Source organism: Trichomonas vaginalis, chromosome I, assembly GCF_026262505.1.
Source record: "Trichomonas vaginalis G3 chromosome I, whole genome shotgun sequence".
NCBI lineage: Eukaryota > Parabasalia > Trichomonadida > Trichomonadidae > Trichomonas > Trichomonas vaginalis.
In genome coordinates, this window is record NC_067203.1 from 9,630,741 (window position 1) to 9,651,076 (window position 20,336).

The following is a 20,336-nucleotide window of genomic DNA, read 5'->3' on the forward strand; positions in this document are numbered from 1 at the left end:
TTGGTCAACTTTTTGAATCTTTCTGACCATGGAGAACTTGTTTCTCTATTTATTAGCTCCGGACATAATCCAGATACAAAGAGGAAGAACATAATTGACTCAGATTCTTCTTCCATTATAAATAGATTAGTTCAAAGTTATTATTCCTATAATTATTTGTATATCATTAAATGTCTCAGGAAAAATATCGAAGAAGAGAACTGGGCTTCTGAAGACACACAAAGTCATTGCTAAAGGTCTACCGAGGATAATATACTTCGCTTTCATCATAGGTGATTTCAACAAAGATCTTTTGGGAGTAATCACATTACATATCGGAATTCAGTTGATTGACTTTAATTTGACAACATATAAGATTATTTCAACGGTAGTGATGTTAAAATCCATGTTAAATGACAGCTAGGCATTGCAGATATGTGGAGGAGAATCATTCTGATTCTTATTCGGAGCTAAATCAATGAAAGATGTTTATTCATCTTTGATTATTTACAATCAATCGTTGAATCCAAATTCGAATATAGTTTGCCGCAAATCGCAAGAACAACTTATTTTCACTTTTCTATTTTCGATGAAAACAAGAGTGATGATGTGAAATTATTGGCACAATTAATTGACCTTATATTCCTTTATTATGATCAAAATTTCAAGAAACACGAAGAATTTATTTATAAATATTTGTGTTCTTTTTTGATTACGTAACTTTCGTTGATACTTGTTTATCTCTTGGAAAAAGATTGTTTGTCTTGTGCCTTTGCAATCAGTTACCATGAGAAAGTGCTTGGAATGCCATCATTTCAATCATTAGGCATTTAGAATTTGATTTAAAAATAGATGATACAATAAATAAAAAATTTTTGATTATTTCATTAAAAGTAGTGATACACAGGTACTTCGAATGAGCGTCGCCTCATTAAAAGAGGATAGCCTGGATTTGTTCACAGCAATGATATAGATAACTCAACAATTGTTAGGTGATATTTGCTTTGAATAATTTTTTACTAATAATTCTGTGATTCATATATTTTGTTCTTTATGTGTTATGAATTCTATTTTTAGCGTAATTGTTGATTACAAATTCGATTTAGATGATACTCCAATGAAAACAACAAATCTTCTTTAGCAAAAAATGGTACTTATGCTATGAGTAATATATTAAATTGTAATAAAGCAAATAATTTCATTTTTAATATGTTGAAGAAAATGCCTTCTATTACTTCCAAGTGTGTTTTTTTAGTTATACACTTGGGGAAAACCTCTTGAAAATTCCACATGAAGTGTTGGAAGAATGCTTGATTAAGAAATGTTTGGCTAATTGAAGATGATTGAAGTGATATATCACAGGAAATCAGTTTAGTTGTGACTACTGATGAATTTGTTTATTAACATTAATATTGATTTACATTTTAATTATTTTTTTTTCTTTTGTAATTTTAATAAAGAAATATGTTATTTCTGAAATAAATTGATAAAAAATATGGATTAATAAATAAGTGATATTTGCTTTGTTATATTCCATCGATCGAAATTGAATTTAAATTTTTAATTTGACTTTCAATTTTTAGTTGTTTTTTTCTAAATAAAAAAGCATATCTTGGATGCTTTAATGATACGAATTATGTAAAATGTCATTTACATTTTTATTCCTCAACGTTAAATCCTCTTAATCAAAATATTTATTTTCATCATGAAAATTGGAATTTCAAAAATATGGTAATTTTTTTAATAAACACTTTTTCAAATTTTTTTTTGAATGAAACGGGCACAAAATATTCAATTGCCTCTCGAAAAGGTGTCATTTTGTTGGTTCATATAGAGGTGAAATTTTTCGTGAATAAATTTGAATTTCGGTAAGAAATTAATTATCGTTCTCAATTTTTTTTCATGTCAAATTTTCGCATTTCCATTAATTCTATGAATAATAATTAGCTGATGACGAAACTATTGTTTATGATAAAAATTTTTACAATTGAATGGTAAATCTCTTTTTGATTGCTCTTTCATAAATCCAATACAGCGGTTTTCTTTTCTTTTCTTCAAATTTTCATTTTAAAATTGATCATAATGGACACAAAAATTATTTGAGGCAATTATGTTTAAATAAATGGTAATTTGGTTTATTTTTTTTGAATTTTGCTTTTGATATCTAAAGGTATCCACCAATTAGAAGTAGATAAAGAAAAATTATGTTTGCAATATTTAAGTTAACATGTTAAAATCGATGTCAATTATATATATTTCGTAATATAAATTTTTAATAAAAATACAATAATTGGAACATTCTTACATGTAATTTCTTAATTCTCTCATCCAATTAATAATATGAAATCATTCTATGAACGACAACAAAGAATTTTCTTCAATTAAAAATGTCATTGAATTCATTTTCGAAGTCCTTATTGATTATGTCCCATATTTCATTTTCGTCTACAGTTGTATTCTTCTCCTTCGTAGCTGTTGAATTTTTTAATTTTTTTGCCTCAGCTCTTTGTTGTCTTTTTTTTTTAATTTGATCTTGAGACAATTGATGGAAGCGTATTTTTACCTGGTCTGCTGATCTATTTTCGAAAAATTTGGCAACAATTGACCATCTTTTTTTAAAATTTCGACAAGCCTCCATGAGCATTTTATCCTGTTCCTTAGTCCAATCAGACCTCTCTTGAGTTAGGAACAGCTTGTATCTGTCAATGATAGACCTTTTAGAATGGTTTTCACCGATCTCTTCCAATATCTTTGGGATCGATGATACTATATCTCCTTCGTGCTTATTTACAATTCGAAGGATTATGTCATCATCATTGGCTGTAAATCTGTGGATAGTTCTTTTCTTCAGCATATGAGCTCGAATATTTCAATTTTCTAAGTAACCGGTTAGTATTGAATAATTGAATCACAGATCAAAATGTCATCCATTGATTCATCAATCGGTAACCCTTATTACAACATAATTGTATTTGGTTTCACAGATTTGTAAGATTTATTTCTAACTTTTGTGTAATATTCACAATTTTTGAACACTCGTAGACAATTCTTGACATAAGAATATTGAAAAATCCAATGTTTGTGATGATTATTAGCCTTAATTATATGCTACATTATAATGCCAACAACTCACTGCATATAAGCACTAGTGCACATGATAAGTTTTATAGTCACGATTTTGATATAATTATTTTTATATTCAAATTTCTCAGATTTTTTCATCCCTAACTCATCTATCACATGGACACAGACTACTTATTGGAACTAATAAAGTTTGAATATAAGATAATAAATAAAACAATAATTTTACAAAAAAACAGAAATTATTTCTTGGCAACCATTGGAGGACTTACAGAATCAATTGCTAAGAGAGCCCAAGTAGCAACAAGGCCATTTGGATATTTTGTACAGCGAATTATTACGACGAACGATGCTTCATTATCACGAGCGCTGAGAAGTTCAGCACCACATTTTGATTTGACTATTGCTGAGAATATCGCTTCTGGGCTTGTAGAATTAGTAAGAGCTGGTGCCGCCCTAAGTGAATGATAAGGTTTCATCTTCATGCTTATTGCATCTTTTGCCAGCGAATCAACAGCAAGAGATTGACCTGTAACTTTTTCTCTTTCATACGAATCAACTTTTGGCAACAAAACTTGAGGAAGTTCTGTATTCCATTTAGTCAGGAGGCCAATTGAGTTTCTATGAATTTCTATTATCTTCTTAACTTTAAGCTCAATTTCTTCTTCCTTGATAGGTTCTCCAACATCGTCTGATATTGATGGAGCAAATTTATCACCAGATTTTGGTGGTGCCTCAAGGTATTTCCATCTAAGTGGGTTCTTTACATCCCATTGAAGTTGGCTGATATTATCCTTTGGATTTAAGTTTGCATAAAGTGAAGATTCATTATATAAATAAGAAACTGTTTGGCATTTTACTGGAGGCTTGTCTCCAAACTTTCCAGTCATAACATCAAAGAAAATCAAAGCTGTTGAAAATGCAACAGCAAAGCATTTAGGTTGGCCAACAGCAACATATGCATTGAATCCAAATCCACGAAGAAGTGATACCAATAAATTGAGCTTTTCTCTTTCACCGCCGCATCTTGATGAAATTACAGCCCAAATTGGAAGAAAAGAAGGCGTTGCTGGAGCAATAATAGGCGACATCAAATAAGCAAATCTTAAACAGTGTCCAGGTGTTAGCAATGAACGCTCATAAAAGGGAGTGATGAAATCAAATATCTTTGATGCATTGTCACCAAGTTCATTTGCAACAATATTGAATGATTTGACTTCAATTAGCTGTTGGAGCTCTCTCCACCAGATTTTCAGCTTGACAGCATACTGTCTTTCTGCTTCAATTTTGTCTAAAGTTTCTTGTCTGATCTGAAGGTCTAAAAGCTGCTTATACTTAGAGTAATTCATGCCTTCTGGATATCCAAGTAAGCTAAAATTAAAATGAAGAACACCAACTATTTCATTTTGCAATCCAATGATTTCAATTGATGCAGAAGTTTTTCCTTCAGAGAATACTTTTCTCCAGTTGTAAGTATTTAGTCCTACAAATGAAAGATCTGGGGAAGTTGTAGAAATGCATATTCTCATAGGTCTCGGGTCAGTAATAAGTGTTTCTATTTGAGATTTTAGAGGAATTAAGATTTTGTGACCAATATTTGGGCACTGGCATGCTTTAATATTACCAATAACGTATAATTTTCCTAATAAATCGATTGTTATTTGTATTGTTGTTTTAATTGCAGACTTATGAAATTCGTCAAATGCCGCACCATCTTTCAATTCAACGAGTAATGAAGGTTCTGTTACTTGTATATCGTTTGATTGAGATTCTACTGATACTTTGCTTGCAGATAAATTTGATCTTCGTGGTTTTTGAGATCCATCACCAAAAGTATCTGCCATAAATGATTTTACGTATTCATGAGCATCATGCTGTTGAAAAAATTGCTTGATTTTGAGTTTGTCCTGCGGACTAATCTGTTTCAAATCCATTTCTGTATTAATAAACGTACACTTTTCATCATCAATAATATTACCTTTGGTTATATAACATTCTATACTAAACAACATTTAAAAGGTATCAACATTGGTCGTATATTCATGATATTGAGAGTTAGAAATTTTTTATCAAGACAAATTTCATATGTTTTCCAAAGATTGTTTGTGACAAAGGTGATGCTTGCAGGTTCTGTCAGTATGTTGCTTGCTATCCAGACATGTTAACTCTTCTTTGAGGAAAGAGTGATCATATTTGAGATACAAAGACCCACGAACAAGTGGATAGTACTAATATAATCTATATTATTAATAAAAACTCAGATATGAATTGTATTGTAAGAAAATTTTGCTTGATAATTTTGAAACTATGGCCATATTTAAACTGAACAAAGATAATTATTAAAATCTTTACAAATTAATTAAAAACGAATAAAATAAACAAAAAAATACGGGTAAGAAAATTAATTAGATTGGTTGAATGCTGGAAACTCAAACTCCGTGAAGAAATTGATGTCTTCCTGATGATCAATTATATATTTGTTTTGGTCAACTGACATATTGGGCAATTCATCATACAATTCAGTTGGTGAATCCAATGAATTGTCAGGAGAAGTTTCTGGTTGAACATATAAGAGATTATCTTGTGGGGGATTAGAAACACTCGGAATAAGGGCAGGGATAGTTTCTTGGACTTGGTAAATGGCTCCAAGTGGTGAATCTAGTCGTTCAATTAAGCTTCTTGACTTCAAATCTTTTTGCTCGAAATTAACCTCTTTATTGTAATAGTTAAAGCAGATCTTGCCATTCTGAACAACATACAACTTGCCTGGCTTACATAAATAAAAAGATAAATTGATATCATCTGTTTTCACAACAACTTTGTGCTGCTTGACGTTGTTGACCTTGGTCTTGATGCACGTTGCCCCGAGAATGTATTTCCTGAGAGAGGCCCAATTCTTTTGGACTGCACACTCTAAGAGGATTCTATGTCTGCTTGTGTTGCGGTCGTAGAAGGCATTGACTCCTGCAGCACTGAGAACTTCAATTAGCTTGTGCGCAGCATAACTAGGTTTCAGTTTAGCTAGAGATATTTTTACTTCATCAGAGGGGACGCAAGCAATAGCGTTCCAAGTCTTTGTAACACTTAGTCTATCACTTTGGAGGTAGTTATCAATCTTTATTTCACTGGGGAATGGCAAGGTTGTCATAGTAAATATGATTCCTGAACCATCAGAAAAATAATTGAATGAAACCAAATCACGTCTTTTAAACTTAATAATTTTGATACATATGATATAATAATGAAATAAGTTTTTTTAGTTGGAAAAATTTATAAAATTTTGTATAAATTTCGAATCTATGATCAAATATATACATAATTCTTATGGTATTTAAGAATTAACACGGAATTAAAGGAGGAAATAATATATTTTTCAATTTTCATAATTTTCCAACCTTCTTTTTAAGTAATAGCATCATATGGCCATTCTTAGTTCCGAATGTTATGTGGACGAAACAATGCCAAAATCATATATTTGGCAGAAATATCTAATAAGAAATCGAAATCATCAACAACTTGATTTGTGTGTATATCTAAATGAAAACATCATGCAAAACCTGCCAAAAAGATTTTCCGAAATTATTTCATGTTTTAAGATGAGATTTGGGTGAAATTTGTTTTTTTCATTGTTTATCAAGGTTAGATATCATAAAATTAAATATTGTGTAAATAGTATTTTTATTCATATCGAAATTTCTTTTCTACGTCCATTTTCATCAAGATAGTCATCACCACAATCTTTAAACTTTTTGACAATTACTAAATCATTAACTTTGAGTGGTCTTTGGCAATTTATACATTCATGGACTTGGCGCATGCAATTTAAGCATGTTAATGGCATTCCGCAATCAGGACATGCGGTGCTTGATGTATATTTATGGCAAAAGTGGCACATCGATCTTTTCTCTTTTATTTCGTTGATGAATTGTTGAGTATCACGAATTTCCTCACAAATATGGAAGAGTTCACCTAGATTTAAATCATTCATGTATATGTTTGGAAGTCTAAAGCGCATTTGAGTTGCTTTTTGACTAAGAGTTGAAATAAGGAGTAATAAATCTTTATAAACTTCAATTTGTCTTGTATTATGAGAGTATGAACATAATGATTCAGCAAAATCATCAACACAGCTATCAAAACGACTTTTTTCTTCATCAATAATGAATTTAGATAATTTTTGGAACAAATTTTTCATGAGATTTGTATTTTCTTCATTAATCAACTCCTTTTTCATGATTTCAACAGGATTTGACATTATTATACGTAAATCCATTTGAGTTTCACATTCATTAATCAATTGAAGTGCTTCTTCAGTTTTATTTTGATAAACCAAGCTAAGAGCTGAATGTGTAATTGGATTCATATCGCAATCTTCTGTCAATTTCGGAACAAAAGATAAATCATTATTTTCAATGAAATTTTGGAGACTTTTGATTTTATTTTGCATATTCTGGAAATCAGTGTTAGAGTTTGATCCATATCTATCCTTGCATTCATTTAGAAAATTCAAATATTTTCCAATTTCTCTATGAAATTCAATCAATTTTTCTTCAGTTATTTCATCACTTTCATTTAATCCTTTTGCCAAAGCAATTACATTATGTATTAATTGTATTAATTGATTTTCATCATAATTCGTCTCGAAAAGAGTTTTGATATATAATTTGCATAATGACAACTTGTCTTCAACACTGTTTACAATGTCTTTATACTTTTTGTCGCATGATTTAAAGAGTTTCTTAAAATCATCAATATTTACATAACTCAGAAGCAAATAAAGCAAATCTTCATCACCATCATACATCCTAAATACCTTTAATATGAAGTTTATCAGTGTAATTTCAACTTTTTCTGAAAGAAAATGTAAAATTATTTGGTAATATCCTTGATTGATGGCGTATGATAATGCATTACATTTGTAATCATCTAACATGTTCGGATCTGCACCATGCTTTTCAAAAATTTTTATGATTTCTAATCGATTGAAAAATGCAGCTAAATGTACTAAATATGATCTGGCATTTAACTCATTCCTAGCCAGATTGTATGATTCATATTGTTTTGTTAGCGAAATCTCGCCAGAACTTAATGATTTTTCAATTTTTTCTTCTGTTAATTTGTTCATGTAATTTAGCATTGCTCCTGGGCCAACTAAAGGATTTATTTCGTAATGTTGAATTCGAGGGAAATATGATTCCCAGAACTTTTTACAAGCATCTGCGTGAATTTTTGTTCCAAATACAAGTATTGAAACATCTTCCCAGTAAGTCCCGTTTATAAATATTGAACTGATAATAGATTTTATGGTTTTTGCATTGTTAAAATCAGGATTTTGAATTTCAAAATTTGGTCTAGTTACAAAAACAAGTTCATGAAATATATCTTGAATTCCATCGAATGAGCCATCCAACGCTTGAAGTGAATCTTCTATTTTCCCAAAATTAGGAAATTGATCTTTATAATAGTCTAAAAGATTATATATTGGAGATATCCAATCACTTGGTAATGGTTTCTTACGCAAATCGTAGAAATGTATACCGACAAGAGGATCATATTTCTCAAAGGAAGACATTTCAAGAAATTTGCTGGAAAAATAAAAGATGATTTTAATAAAATTAACACGTTAATTCTGTAATTAATTCGATGGTAAAATCAACTTTTTGGTTTTCAGAAATTAACACTTTTCCAACTTTTTGTTAGGGGCGCGAAGCGATCACAAAAATTTCGCAAAAATGTAAAATGTTTGAAATATCATAAACCAGATGAAAAATGCATTGATCTTGTTACATTCTTGAAATATGAATACCATATGAAGCAATTTTATTTTATATTGATCAATATTAAACGATACTTTATTAAATCGGCAATATATGCTATTCCATCTCTTTGTGAATATTTCCTATAACAAGATGCAAATACTAATGAAGAAGATTCTAATGGAAAACTTCTTTTCATTATGCATCAGCAAAAATAGTAAAAAATGGCCAGATTTCTTCTTTCACATTGTGCAAATATCAATTCAAAAGAAGATAATTAATGGACTACAAAAAAATTAAGAGAATAGAATCAGTTGGAAAAAATAAGAAGACCATCTAATTTTTTACGATTGTATACTGCATAATCAAGAGCGCTTTTTCCATAATTATTTTTTTTGCATTGATATTCACGCAATGCAAAGTATGAATTTCAGACGTTTCTTTACTATTATTACGTGCTGCAATATGAAGTGTAGTTTCTCCATTTATATTTTTTCATTGATATTCGCACCATGAGAAATAAGAATTTCAACCATTTCTTTATTATTTCTTAATGCTGCAACATGAAGTTCTGCTTCTCCATCATCATTTTTTTTCCATTGATATTCGCACAATGAAAAATAAGAACTTCAACTATTTCTCTATAATTCCAAGCTGCTGCAATATAAAGTGTGGTTTCTCCACTTTCATTTTATGTATTGATACTCGAACCAAGCGTAATGAAATATTCCAAAAGGGATGAATTATTGAACATCATTGAATAAACAAAGCATTTGTTTACATTATTAGTTTGATCAAAATAAACTAAAAAGGATTCAAGATTTTTAAATACTCGGCAAAGAAATAAATTGATCTCTATATTGTATTCATTCACATTAATCAAACTAAAAAGGATTCAAGTATTTATTTACTTGGCAAAGTAATAAATTATCAAAACGGTTTGTTTCAAAATTGAGTGACAGTTGTCAAAATTATTAAATTTCCAAAATTGGTTATTTCAATTAACTTATGTTCTTCAGCTCACAGGATATTATAGTGTCTATTGTTATTATTCTTTTGATATTATCATGCTTTAAACATATAGGAACAAATAATTTCTTTGGCATGCTATGCAATGTAAATAATGAAAAATATCTCAATTCATTCCTTTCTCAACAACCAATGATTTCCTATTTTGGAAAGCAGAGAATAGTAAATGAAATATACCATTCTAAGAAAACAACTTATGAAAGATACAATTTTAATTTTGGATCATGGGAATCTCAACCATTAAATATTCCACATGATGAAAATAAAACTGTCATTTTTAGATTGGAAGAAAAATATGTGTTAAGTGGAGAGGCACAAGACAGTTTCAATAATTTTTATTTTAAAGTTCAATTCCAAGCACCTAAATTAGAACATTTTACGAAAATTAAAGAGAACAGAACTAGTACACGCTTGGTTTGCTTTACTAAAATAAATTCAAAAATATTAAATTTAATGTCAAGCAAATATGGTCAAATACTATATAAAATTCTAAGAGTATTACGTCTACATGTATTTTTTGAAATTGTTTTCTTTAAACTAGCTGAGGAACAAATCCATGTTACAGTTGAAAAGAAAATCTCAGTAAATGAAAAAGAATTTCGCAACAAATTCAATAAAAATGTATCTGAAGCATCTATAGAACGTCCTAGATCGAAATATGATGAAATGAAGCATTTCGATCATTCAGTAGTTAGCTATTTAATATTTTGTTTAATTGTTTATTTTGCAATCAAATTTATAAAATATGATTCGCAGAATCAGCAAAACCAAAATTCGCCGAGAAGCTTTAAAGAGTTGGATCGACAACAGAGAGATAAAATATGGGAATTTGCTGCATACTTTTGAAATGAATTATATGTAGTTAAAAAAAATAGTCGTCAAGAACCCACTACCTTAAAGATGCTTTTCCCCTATGATAGAATTGATATTTTTATTAATAAATGAAAATATAGAATACATTCATCATCCTCTATCTTTTCATTGTTTTAAAATCTAAAAAAGATCTCGGGATGAAGATTCAAGAAAAACGATATTAACACTGATAGAAAGATTCTATGTTCAAAGTTTTATGTTTTTTATTGGTTTTATGATATTTTGGTTAATGATGCTGAATTTCGAATTCTAATTCGATTTCTAAGGTTAATGGGAATAACAGGACTATTGATCGCACTGCCTGTACTTATGCTGAAGTCCACCAACTATTCTTGTATTGAATACAAAAAATGGTTTTGATTTTGATTAATGATATTTGTATATAACAAATCCTTAAATTTGGAAACTTCTCACTTTATTCCCATAAACGTTATACAACAGAAAATGAAAATGTGAATCATTCATGAGTTTACGTTCAACAAAAGGAAATTGTTGAAAACGAAAAAGTCAAAAAAATGTTATAAAATAATCTTTATTTTAGTATTTAACATATATATAATGATATCAAACGAAAAAATACACATAAATAAATAATAACTAATAAATCACTGAGCATCTTGTGTTGTTGCCTCATTATTACCAGGATCCTGAGAAATTCCTTCGTTTTGTCCAGAAAAGTCATTCTGTTGGTCAGAAATGTCTTGTTTTGGCACGTAATCAGCAAATTTCTGTTCATTGTCGCAATCTTCTTGACCATCTGCATAATATACCGAGAAATCCGGCTGTTCTCTGATACCTTGTGGCTCCGGTGGCTGCTCTCGTCTGACACGGCCAATTCCGAAAGCGCGAGGCTTGTATTGTTGAGAATACTGATTATCATTGTAATTTCCACGAGAATTGTAGCCATGAGAGTTGTAGCCGTAATTTCTTTGGTTGCCATGTAGTTGTTGACTATAATAATTCCTGTTGTAGGCGTATCTGGACTGATATCCAGAATTTTGTGGATTTCCGTAGTTTTGTGGACCATTGTAGTTATCTTGGTTATAATATTGCTGGTTGTAGTTATTTCTGTAGTCGTTGTTGTAATGGTTTCTGTCATGTTTGAATCTTTGGTTATATCCGCCTCTTCCACGGAATTTTTGTGGTCTTTGGTCGCGGTATTGCTGGTTGTATTGGAACTGATCTTCCTTTTGCGGTAGATTCTTTGTAGTGTTCTGATACATCGCCATGGAATATTTATCTGTTGAAATGTGCATGATATTGACATTATCGCGCGGTAAATCGAATTTGCTGACGAATCTGTCGCGATCGGGAATGAATGTTTCGGAAGTTCCGTCTTGTCTAATAACTCCGAATCTTCCAGAGATGTAGACGTTTTTATCCTTAGTTCTCTGGAGATCATCTTCTTCCTCTTCATCGGAATCATAATTATTCAACAAACCTTTTCTTTCGAGCTCTAATTCGTCTTCAGATTCTGATTCATAGATTGTTTCTTCGTATTCCTCTTCTTCTTCCTCGCCATCGGCATTGGCAACCTTCTTTGGCTTGGATTCCTGCTCTTCTCCTTCTTCTTCCTCTTCTTCGTAGCCATATTCGTATTCGTACTCGTATTCAGCTTTTTCTTCCTCTTCGAAGATGATATCGTCATCATCGGAGTCGTTGTATTGTAATTGTAAGCGCATTTTGTGGCCAAGAAGTTCTTGTTTCTTTGGAAGTCTTGCTCCAGCAATTCCGTCAACAGGAACTGCCTTAGGCTTATCGTCAGGCATCTTTGGCTCTTCTGGTTGTACTTTTCTGTGCTTAATGAAGCTCTTTGGATCATTTGGATCTGCTTGAAGACGACGACGGAATCTACGATGATCAACAACAGGACCTCTGTAACTTGTACTAGCAATACTATCTTGTGGTTCTGGTTGGGCTTTCGAACCAAGCTTAGCTATTGATTTCTTTGGTAAATCTCCAGTTAGATCGATAATTTGTGGCTCTGGATGCTGTTGACGCTGAAAACGTTTTGGTGCAGGCTTTGCTTTATGTTTTTCTTTTGCTTGCTTTACTTCTTCGTCTTGTTTTTGTTCGATCTCCTCGAAATTTATATTTTTATTCGGAGCAGGAGTGACGGCTTGACCCTTACCCATAATCCATTCTGATGATTGCAATTCAACAATGATTTTATCAGGGATACCTGTTGGACGATCAAGTTTTCCGACTGTTAAGCCTGTTTTCTTAAATGACACTCTAGGTACATATACAGGGGCTTCCTCTTCTTCATTGTCGAAAGCTGTTGTAATCTTAACCATTGGCTTTTGGGGTTTATTCATTTTTTTTAGAGATTTCTGATTGTTGAAGCCAAAAAGTGACTGAGTAAAAATCTGACAATTAATAAAAAGATAGTATATACTAATATTAATACATATATTGAATTTTCAATACAATTTTGTGAGTGTCGCAATTTTGATTGGAAATAACAAAATTCTTATTTGATTATTGCATTAGAATGAGTATACAATGTGGCCTAATTTTATTCACAAAACAACTAAAAAATAATGTTTTGTTGGGGCGATTTCTGATCTCAATGATTTGAGATATAAAGTGGAGCAGTGTATCGTAGTATTTGATATCCAGAACACATTCTATTTCACCAACCTAAAACTCTAAATTAAATCATTATAACTAAATTTTGAATAAAAATTGCAACACCTTTGCCCAATTCAACTTTATTCATATGAGAAACATAGATGGTTTGTTTATTATAGTACAATTCATGTATGGATGGGTTTAATGGGCTAAATTAATTTTGTTTTCCTTAGAAGAAACAAAAAGTCTTTAATATTTTTTTAAATACAAAACAACATCTTTTTATTTACAATATCAATAAAGTTATTGAGCTGGAGTTAATTTATCTAATTGTTCTTTCCATCCATTCATATTCAGTTTGAGCTGATCTGACAATGGCTGGACATTTGTCATTGTTCTTAGTAAAACTCTTACCAATGGTGTTGATGTTTCGTTTAAGTATTTAGTCATTTCCTCCAACAAAACTTTTTGATCTCCTTTAGAAGCAACAACAGACAATTTGTTTACAGAAGTTGTCCATGGTTTTGTAGGATCGAATGGTCTAAACACTTCAGCAGTTACAGCGGACTTCAACATCAACTTAAGAAGCAAAGCTTTAGCAGCTTTATCCTTGAAATCAAATGGTCCTCTATTTAATCTTATGTCCATTTCTTCAATGAGTTTTGCGTGTTGTGATGGATCCAAAGAAAGCATCAAATCAATGCACAATGTCCAGAAATCATTGACATATCCACTATCCAAGTTTTCCAAAATGTTGCATGTTGGTTGTGCCAATAAATAAATCAAAGCAGCGCAATGGAATGTCTCATTTACAGGCTGATCTTTATACAAGACATCCAAAGCTGCTTGGACTTGTGCATTGACAGTAATTCTGTCCGAATGACCTAAATCATGGCACAAGGCTGCAACAAAGAAGGAAAGTAGCTCAATCTTTGTGAACTGAATATATAATTTGTTCAACATCATGAGCCAGAAAGCGAATTGTGTTGTAGAAACAGCATTCGCGAAATCATGGAAAGGTAATTGTTGATAATTATCAGCAATTGATGAGAAGAATCTCAATGCAACACCAATAGGAATCGTAAATGTCGACAAAAGTCCCATTTCAGTGAAAATGTGAATCAAAAATCTGTACAATTCGTTTCTTGGATACGAATAAACATCGAAATTAAGAGAACCAACAATACCTGTCAAAGGATCGAAAACTCTCAATCTATCTGAAGGAACAACAGCTGTTAATTCTGTAGGAGAAAGAGTTTCAATCAGAGGGATATCAGTCAATCCGAATTCAGCAGGTTGTCTTGCAATGAATCTATCAAAAGCGAGACCAGCAAAAGATGAGAAAGCTCTAAGAAGAGATTGATCTTCTGACGTGAATCTTGGCATTGTTGTTTTGTTGATTGCTTTTGCAATACCAACAACTTGTCCACTTGCATCTAAAACAGGGATTACAAGCATTTGTTTGGCCTTGATATTTGCAGGCCACAAATCTTTGAATCTCTTTTCATTCTCAACATTTTCGATGTTGATTTCGGATCCTGTCAAAGCAACATAACCAACAGCATCTTCTTTGATTGAGAACTCTTTTGCTTCATCACCAACATTTCCTAATGGTCTTAGTTTGTTGTGTAATCTATCAACAGCAAACAAGAAACAATGCTCAGCTTCAATAAGTTCTCTTGCTCTTGAAATGATGCTTGTAATGAGTTCTTCAAGGGTTGTTGATGTACTCAAACTCAAAGCGATATCAAGCATAGCTGTCATCTTCTTCTTTGATTTAGTTGCTGCTTCGTAAAGTTGTGCATTTGATAATGCAATACCACAGAAAACATTGAAAGCTGTCATCAGTTCTACATCTGTTCTTGAGAATTCAACAGCACCAAGTTTATTAATCATCTGTGTACAGCCAATAATGATACCAGAAGAGCTCTTGATTGGTACGCAAAGAATACTTTTTGTTCTGTATCCTGTGCTTTTATCAACGGATGGATTGAAACGTGGATCGTTATAAGCATCAGGGATATTAATTGTTTCTCCTGTTTTTGCAACATGTCCTGCAATACCATAACCTTCCGCGATGTGGATTCTTTCGCTTGTTCCATGCGCAACCATTGACCAAAGACCGCCTCTTTCTTTGTCTACCAAGAAAAGAGAACATCTATCTGCTCCAATGAACGATTGCGCTTTTGTCATGATTTTTCTGACTAATGTGTCTGTATCCAAAACAGCGGATAACTCTTGAGCAACAGCAAGAAGAGCTGTATAGTATTTGTGGTTGTTGAGAGCGAGTTGGATTTCGCTTATATTCCTTTCGTGGCTTTGTGCATTCGCTAAAGCGCCTTGAGAAACTCTTGAAAGAGCTTCCAAAATGATTTCATCACTGCCTGTAAACATGAGTCCGTTTTTCTTTTGTCTTGCAACAGCAACTAAAGAGACAGTTCCTTTGGATCCCAAAAGAGGTACAGCGAGACATGGTCCATTTGGATATTCACCATCGATGTCCCTGTTGAAATCAGGATGCTCGTTTGCAACAGCGACATTTACTGTCTTTTTTTGGGTGTATGCAACTCCTGCAATACCTGCTTGGTCCACGGCAATGTCGTTGCGGGTGATCGCACTGATATTCACTTCGGAGCCACTCTGCTGCTTTCCCTCGCAGAGTTGGAAGAGATTTCCCTTCTGTTGGTCGGCAAAGAAAATCTGAAGACTTTCACAACCGACAAGGTGGGTAACTGTCAGTTGTACTGTCTCAAGAAGTGGCATGACTTGACGTTCTGTGAGGAGTGAACGCGTTGATTCGGTCAAAATACGTTTGATCATCTCATCAATGCGAGATTCATCTTGGTAGATGCGTAATAATGAGAGAGAAAGGAAGTCAAGGATAAGATAATCGTCACCTGATGGTGTAACAACTGTACCTTTCGGAGAAAGACGATCAACAATTTGAATAACCCAAAGAACTTCCTTTTTCGTATTGACAACAGGCTGGTAAAGTACAACACGTGCATTAGAAATAACTGGGCCATCGTAATCAAGACTGTATGATGGATCTCTGGAAGGATCTGGTAAAACTAGTCTTTGGCCTTCTGAAATTGCCTTTCCAAGAAGTCCTTCTCCTTCAGGAACAAGTAAAGATGCTGTACGTGATACAATGACTTTGGCTGATGGAATGACTAACCAAAGTAAAATTCTTCTTGAGTCTAATAAGTTACGAACATTCTGTTCAAAAGTAGTAACGAGGTTTTCTGTACCTGATTCGTCGAATAATCTCTCGAAAAGTTGGTTTAATTGCATGTAACGCTGCATTTGGGAGAATAAAGCTTGGCCTGCCAAACCACGAGTATTTGTATCGTTAACAGATGTAATAGACTTAACGAGCTCATCTAGAGAGGCTTGATCATTCCTCAAGAAAGCACGAAGGAACATTGAATTTTCTAAAAAGTAAGGAGTTTCGCTTGTTTTGAAATGGGCGGATCCTGGCCTGTTCTTTTTACTGTTCTTCGCCATTTTTTGATCTTCAGTTTGAGGAATTGCAGCATTTCCAAGTGTTGGAATTCCAGTTTGTGTTTGAGCAAGTTGCTTTTCTAATTCACGACGATCCTGAAGTGCCATTTCAAGAGCTACAGCTTGATCGTTTTGAATTCTGTGTAAAACACGAATTTCTGCTTGAAGACGTTCGATTTGTTGAGATTTCATCTGAATTAGTGCTTCCATATGTGCTAATTGCATTTGATTTGCATTGGACTCACTTGTATCACCGAAAATTTGTGCATCAAGGTCATTATCTTCTGGTAATGTCATCAAATTTTGCTTTTGCTTTGGTTGAAGCAAATTCTGCGTTGGGCTACTAGCCATATTTGTTGATGCATTACGTCCTCCAAAACTTTTAAGAAAAGAACTCAGCTGGCTGCTCTGATCGTCGTTGGAGTTCATTTCTTTGAAATCGTTATTTTTTTACATTCAAATTTATTGGTGCTGCACGCCAATAATTTGTGTTTAAAAGCAACTCAAAATTTATTCCCAATTATCAATATATAAGTTTGATCACTCTTTATAAAGAGAGTGAGTCCCATATTTATTCAGATTTTCATCATATGTACAGAAATATCATTGAAAATAGTGTCTCTTTTATCTCACTGCAATTTTGTTTTTCAAAATGTATGGATTCCAAAAATCATAAAATAATAAAGTTACTAGTATATGCTTTTGTTAGTGATATAACTGGTATTATGCGGAATGTTGAATTATCTTTAAATTCGTTAGGATAATCAACATTGGACCAAATGAAGTGGGATTTCTCCTATTTTATTATTTTCAAAAATATTTGCACTAATTGCGAGAAGCAATTCGGATGTATCTTTTCAATTATGATATACTGCTTATTGAAGAGCGGTTCCTCTATAGTTATCCTTTTCATTGTATTATACTAGAAGAAATTCAATTATTTCATTTCTCAAAGAACAAAAATAAAAGAGGGCTAAATCCTTATTCAAAATATTTAATATCAAATAAAAATAATTTTCACAATAAATAAGTTTGAGCAAACTCTATGTATCTTGGAGTTGGAACAAAGATGATACATTTTCTGGTATCCGCATATTTGGATATGTTGATTTATGTAATAGCTTAACTAAAAGTTTCATCTCATTATATTGTGTTTCTAGTTCAATCATGTGCTCCTTTAACTGATCAAGAGTCCTAACCCTGAGGGATGCCTTATATTCATTTGTTTCAATATCTCTTCTTATTTTCTCCAGTTCATTTTTAAGCTCTTGGATTTGATCTTCTTCTGCTTTCTTTGCATCTTCTTCATCTTTAAGAAAATCTGACCATTGTTTAAGCTGTTGTTCACTGATACTAATCTCATTCTCAAGTTGTTCCTTGCGCTTTGTTTCAATATTAATCTGCTCTTCAAGATCAGTAACGATTTTGATTCTTTTATCACATCTTTGCTTTCCTGTTTTCAGCCAATTTATATATTTAGTTCTATTTGTTTTTTGCTTTTCAATGAGATCAATTGAATGAGAGATTGCATCCCTAACTTTTCTGTTCTCTTCTGATATAGTTACTATTTGGATATTCATGTTATTGATGTCATTACTCTTTGTTCTAATTCCTGCTTCCTTCTGGGATCTTTCACTTGTTGTCTTTTGAAGATTTTGCAATTGCTGTTGCAGTGCTTTATTAGAAATTAATCTTTGTTCCAAGTTAGTTTGTGCTTCTTCAAGTTCATTCTTTAATCTACTCTCTTGGTCTTTTAGTTTCTGTCTCTTTTCAATAACATCTTTATGTTGATCAAGTTCGGTTTCAATTGTTAATGAGCATTGAGCAGCATCAACTTTGAGAGCTTCCAATTCACGAATACAACAATCTCTCTCAACTTCCAATTCATTAATCTGGCTCTGTAATGTTTGTGTAATCTCATCTATGTGCAAATCATCTGATTTATCGTCTTCATGAAGTTTTTGATTGGCAATCATATGTCCATCTGTTAAAATAGAAACTAAAGGATTTTTCTTGTATTTTCTGTCTTCTGTCATGCCTCCACAAACAATTTGAAGGCATAATATACAATCTTCAACAGAGCTTCTGTTTCTTGACGCACTAAGAACATGAGTTAAAAGAGCAGGAAATTGGGAATCAATTGCAATTCTTATCAAAGTAGATCTCCATGCAGCCAAAAAGTGAGAAACTTCATAAAGTAAAAGGAAAAATTGCACAGATACATATGCATTGTTATTTGTAACTTGTCTCTGAAATTCAACAAATAATTTTTGTTGATTATCGCTTAAAATATTAACAACATGAACAGTGGATTCTCTAGATCGTATTAAAAACCGCATAATCATTATAGCAGCTTCTTTTTTGTCGCTATCCACAAATTTATCAGATGATATCACAATTTTTAATGCTTTAAGGAAAGAATCCTTAACTTCATTAGAAAAGACAACATTATCGAATTTTGAAAAGATTGCGAAGAGAAATGTAACACCAACTACAGATATAAAATTATATTGAGAATCAAGAAGCGTATTAATGATTGCAAATAGACAATTCATTGATGATATCACATCAACAAGTGTATCTACAGCGTTTGGAATATCAACTAATAATCTGAATATATAAAAAGCACTTGGACCAGCAGTAAATGTTGTACTTAAGAGAGCCCATACATCATCTGATGATAGCTTTGAGTTATCTGCAAGCTCTTTAATAATCCAACAACTGAGTTTGATAGCAAGTGGAAAAGTATTATTTAACTTGAGACTATTAATTGATGTCTTAATACTAATATCGGGAGATATTTGAGCAGGAAAGAGAAAAACAAGATTCGTTAAAGCAGAAAGTACAATAGCAACGTTTCTATTTGAAAGCATTTCTGCAAATGTATTCTTTAATTTGTTAAATTTAGGTTGCGTACGTAAGAAAGCTGGTCCTGTTGGACAATTATGTATTAACCCTGCAATTAGTGCTAATGCCCATTCAGAATCAGTCTGATTAAAGTATGTTTGGACAATTTGATATAACATCGAGAATGTTTCGGGTGTTTCAATGATCACAGGACTTTCAGAAGCAATTAATGCGAAAAATTTAACAATAACGATTAATTGAGGTTTGTAAATTGCCTTTCCTTTTGCATCAAATACGCTATCTTTAAAGAATTTTTGTACTAGATCATCAAATGGTGCGTGTGCAGCAATTGTCTTTAATAGTATTGGATTTTGAATCGAGATTTCATTTAAAAACTCTAAAACTTTGATGCATTTAAGGACAATTTGTCCTGATGTAGTCCTAGGTAGTTGATTTCGTGTTAACAATGCAAATATGTGAAGTAAAAATGTTGAAAAATTTTGATTATTTTCGAAAGATGATAGTGTGTTTGCTTCTATTTGAAAAGTTTCAATGTACTCAAGTATTAAAGCATCAACATCCTTTGGATTATCAATTTTTTTAGAAATTGCATCACAAAAGGACGCTAAATCAGTCATTTTATCGAAATTTTTAACGTGCACAATTTGTTGTCACTTTTTCCAAATCATTTCC

At 32.1% G+C, this 20,336-nt stretch overlaps 6 protein-coding genes across 6 annotated transcripts; all 6 read right to left on the reverse strand.

The window, feature by feature from the left end:
* Positions 1-3,302: 3,302 nt before the first annotated feature.
* On the reverse strand, positions 3,303-4,994 carry TVAGG3_0958720 (regulation of centriole replication; the record flags this gene model as incomplete). The annotated part of the gene is made up of 1 exon (XM_001322451.1): positions 3,303-4,994. The coding sequence occupies one exon, from the start codon at positions 4,992-4,994 to the stop codon at positions 3,303-3,305; it is 1,692 nt and encodes a 563-aa protein (XP_001322486.1).
* Positions 4,995-5,400: 406 nt separating this feature from the next.
* TVAGG3_0958730 (uncharacterized protein) lies at positions 5,401-6,225 on the reverse strand (the record flags this gene model as incomplete). The annotated part of the gene is made up of 1 exon (XM_001322452.1): positions 5,462-6,208. The coding sequence occupies one exon, from the start codon at positions 6,206-6,208 to the stop codon at positions 5,462-5,464; it is 747 nt and encodes a 248-aa protein (XP_001322487.1).
* A 286-nt stretch (positions 6,226-6,511) lies between these two features.
* Positions 6,512-8,638, reverse strand: TVAGG3_0958740 (Ankyrin repeat family; the record flags this gene model as incomplete). Its single annotated transcript, XM_001322453.2, has 1 exon — positions 6,743-8,632. The coding sequence occupies one exon, from the start codon at positions 8,630-8,632 to the stop codon at positions 6,743-6,745; it is 1,890 nt and encodes a 629-aa protein (XP_001322488.1).
* Positions 8,639-9,810: 1,172 nt separating this feature from the next.
* Positions 9,811-13,088, reverse strand: TVAGG3_0958750 (uncharacterized protein; the record flags this gene model as incomplete). The annotated part of the gene is made up of 1 exon (XM_001322454.1): positions 11,324-11,974. One exon carries the CDS (start codon positions 11,972-11,974, stop codon positions 11,324-11,326), a length of 651 nt encoding a protein of 216 aa, XP_001322489.1.
* A 416-nt stretch (positions 13,089-13,504) lies between these two features.
* TVAGG3_0958760 (3',5'-cyclic-nucleotide phosphodiesterase protein) lies at positions 13,505-17,258 on the reverse strand (the record flags this gene model as incomplete). The annotated part of the gene is made up of 1 exon (XM_001322455.1): positions 13,596-17,225. One exon carries the CDS (start codon positions 17,223-17,225, stop codon positions 13,596-13,598), a length of 3,630 nt encoding a protein of 1,209 aa, XP_001322490.1.
* Positions 17,259-17,776: 518 nt separating this feature from the next.
* On the reverse strand, positions 17,777-20,281 carry TVAGG3_0958770 (uncharacterized protein; the record flags this gene model as incomplete). The annotated part of the gene is made up of 1 exon (XM_001322456.1): positions 17,840-20,281. The coding sequence occupies one exon, from the start codon at positions 20,279-20,281 to the stop codon at positions 17,840-17,842; it is 2,442 nt and encodes an 813-aa protein (XP_001322491.1).
* Between the last annotated feature and the right edge of the window lie 55 nt (positions 20,282-20,336).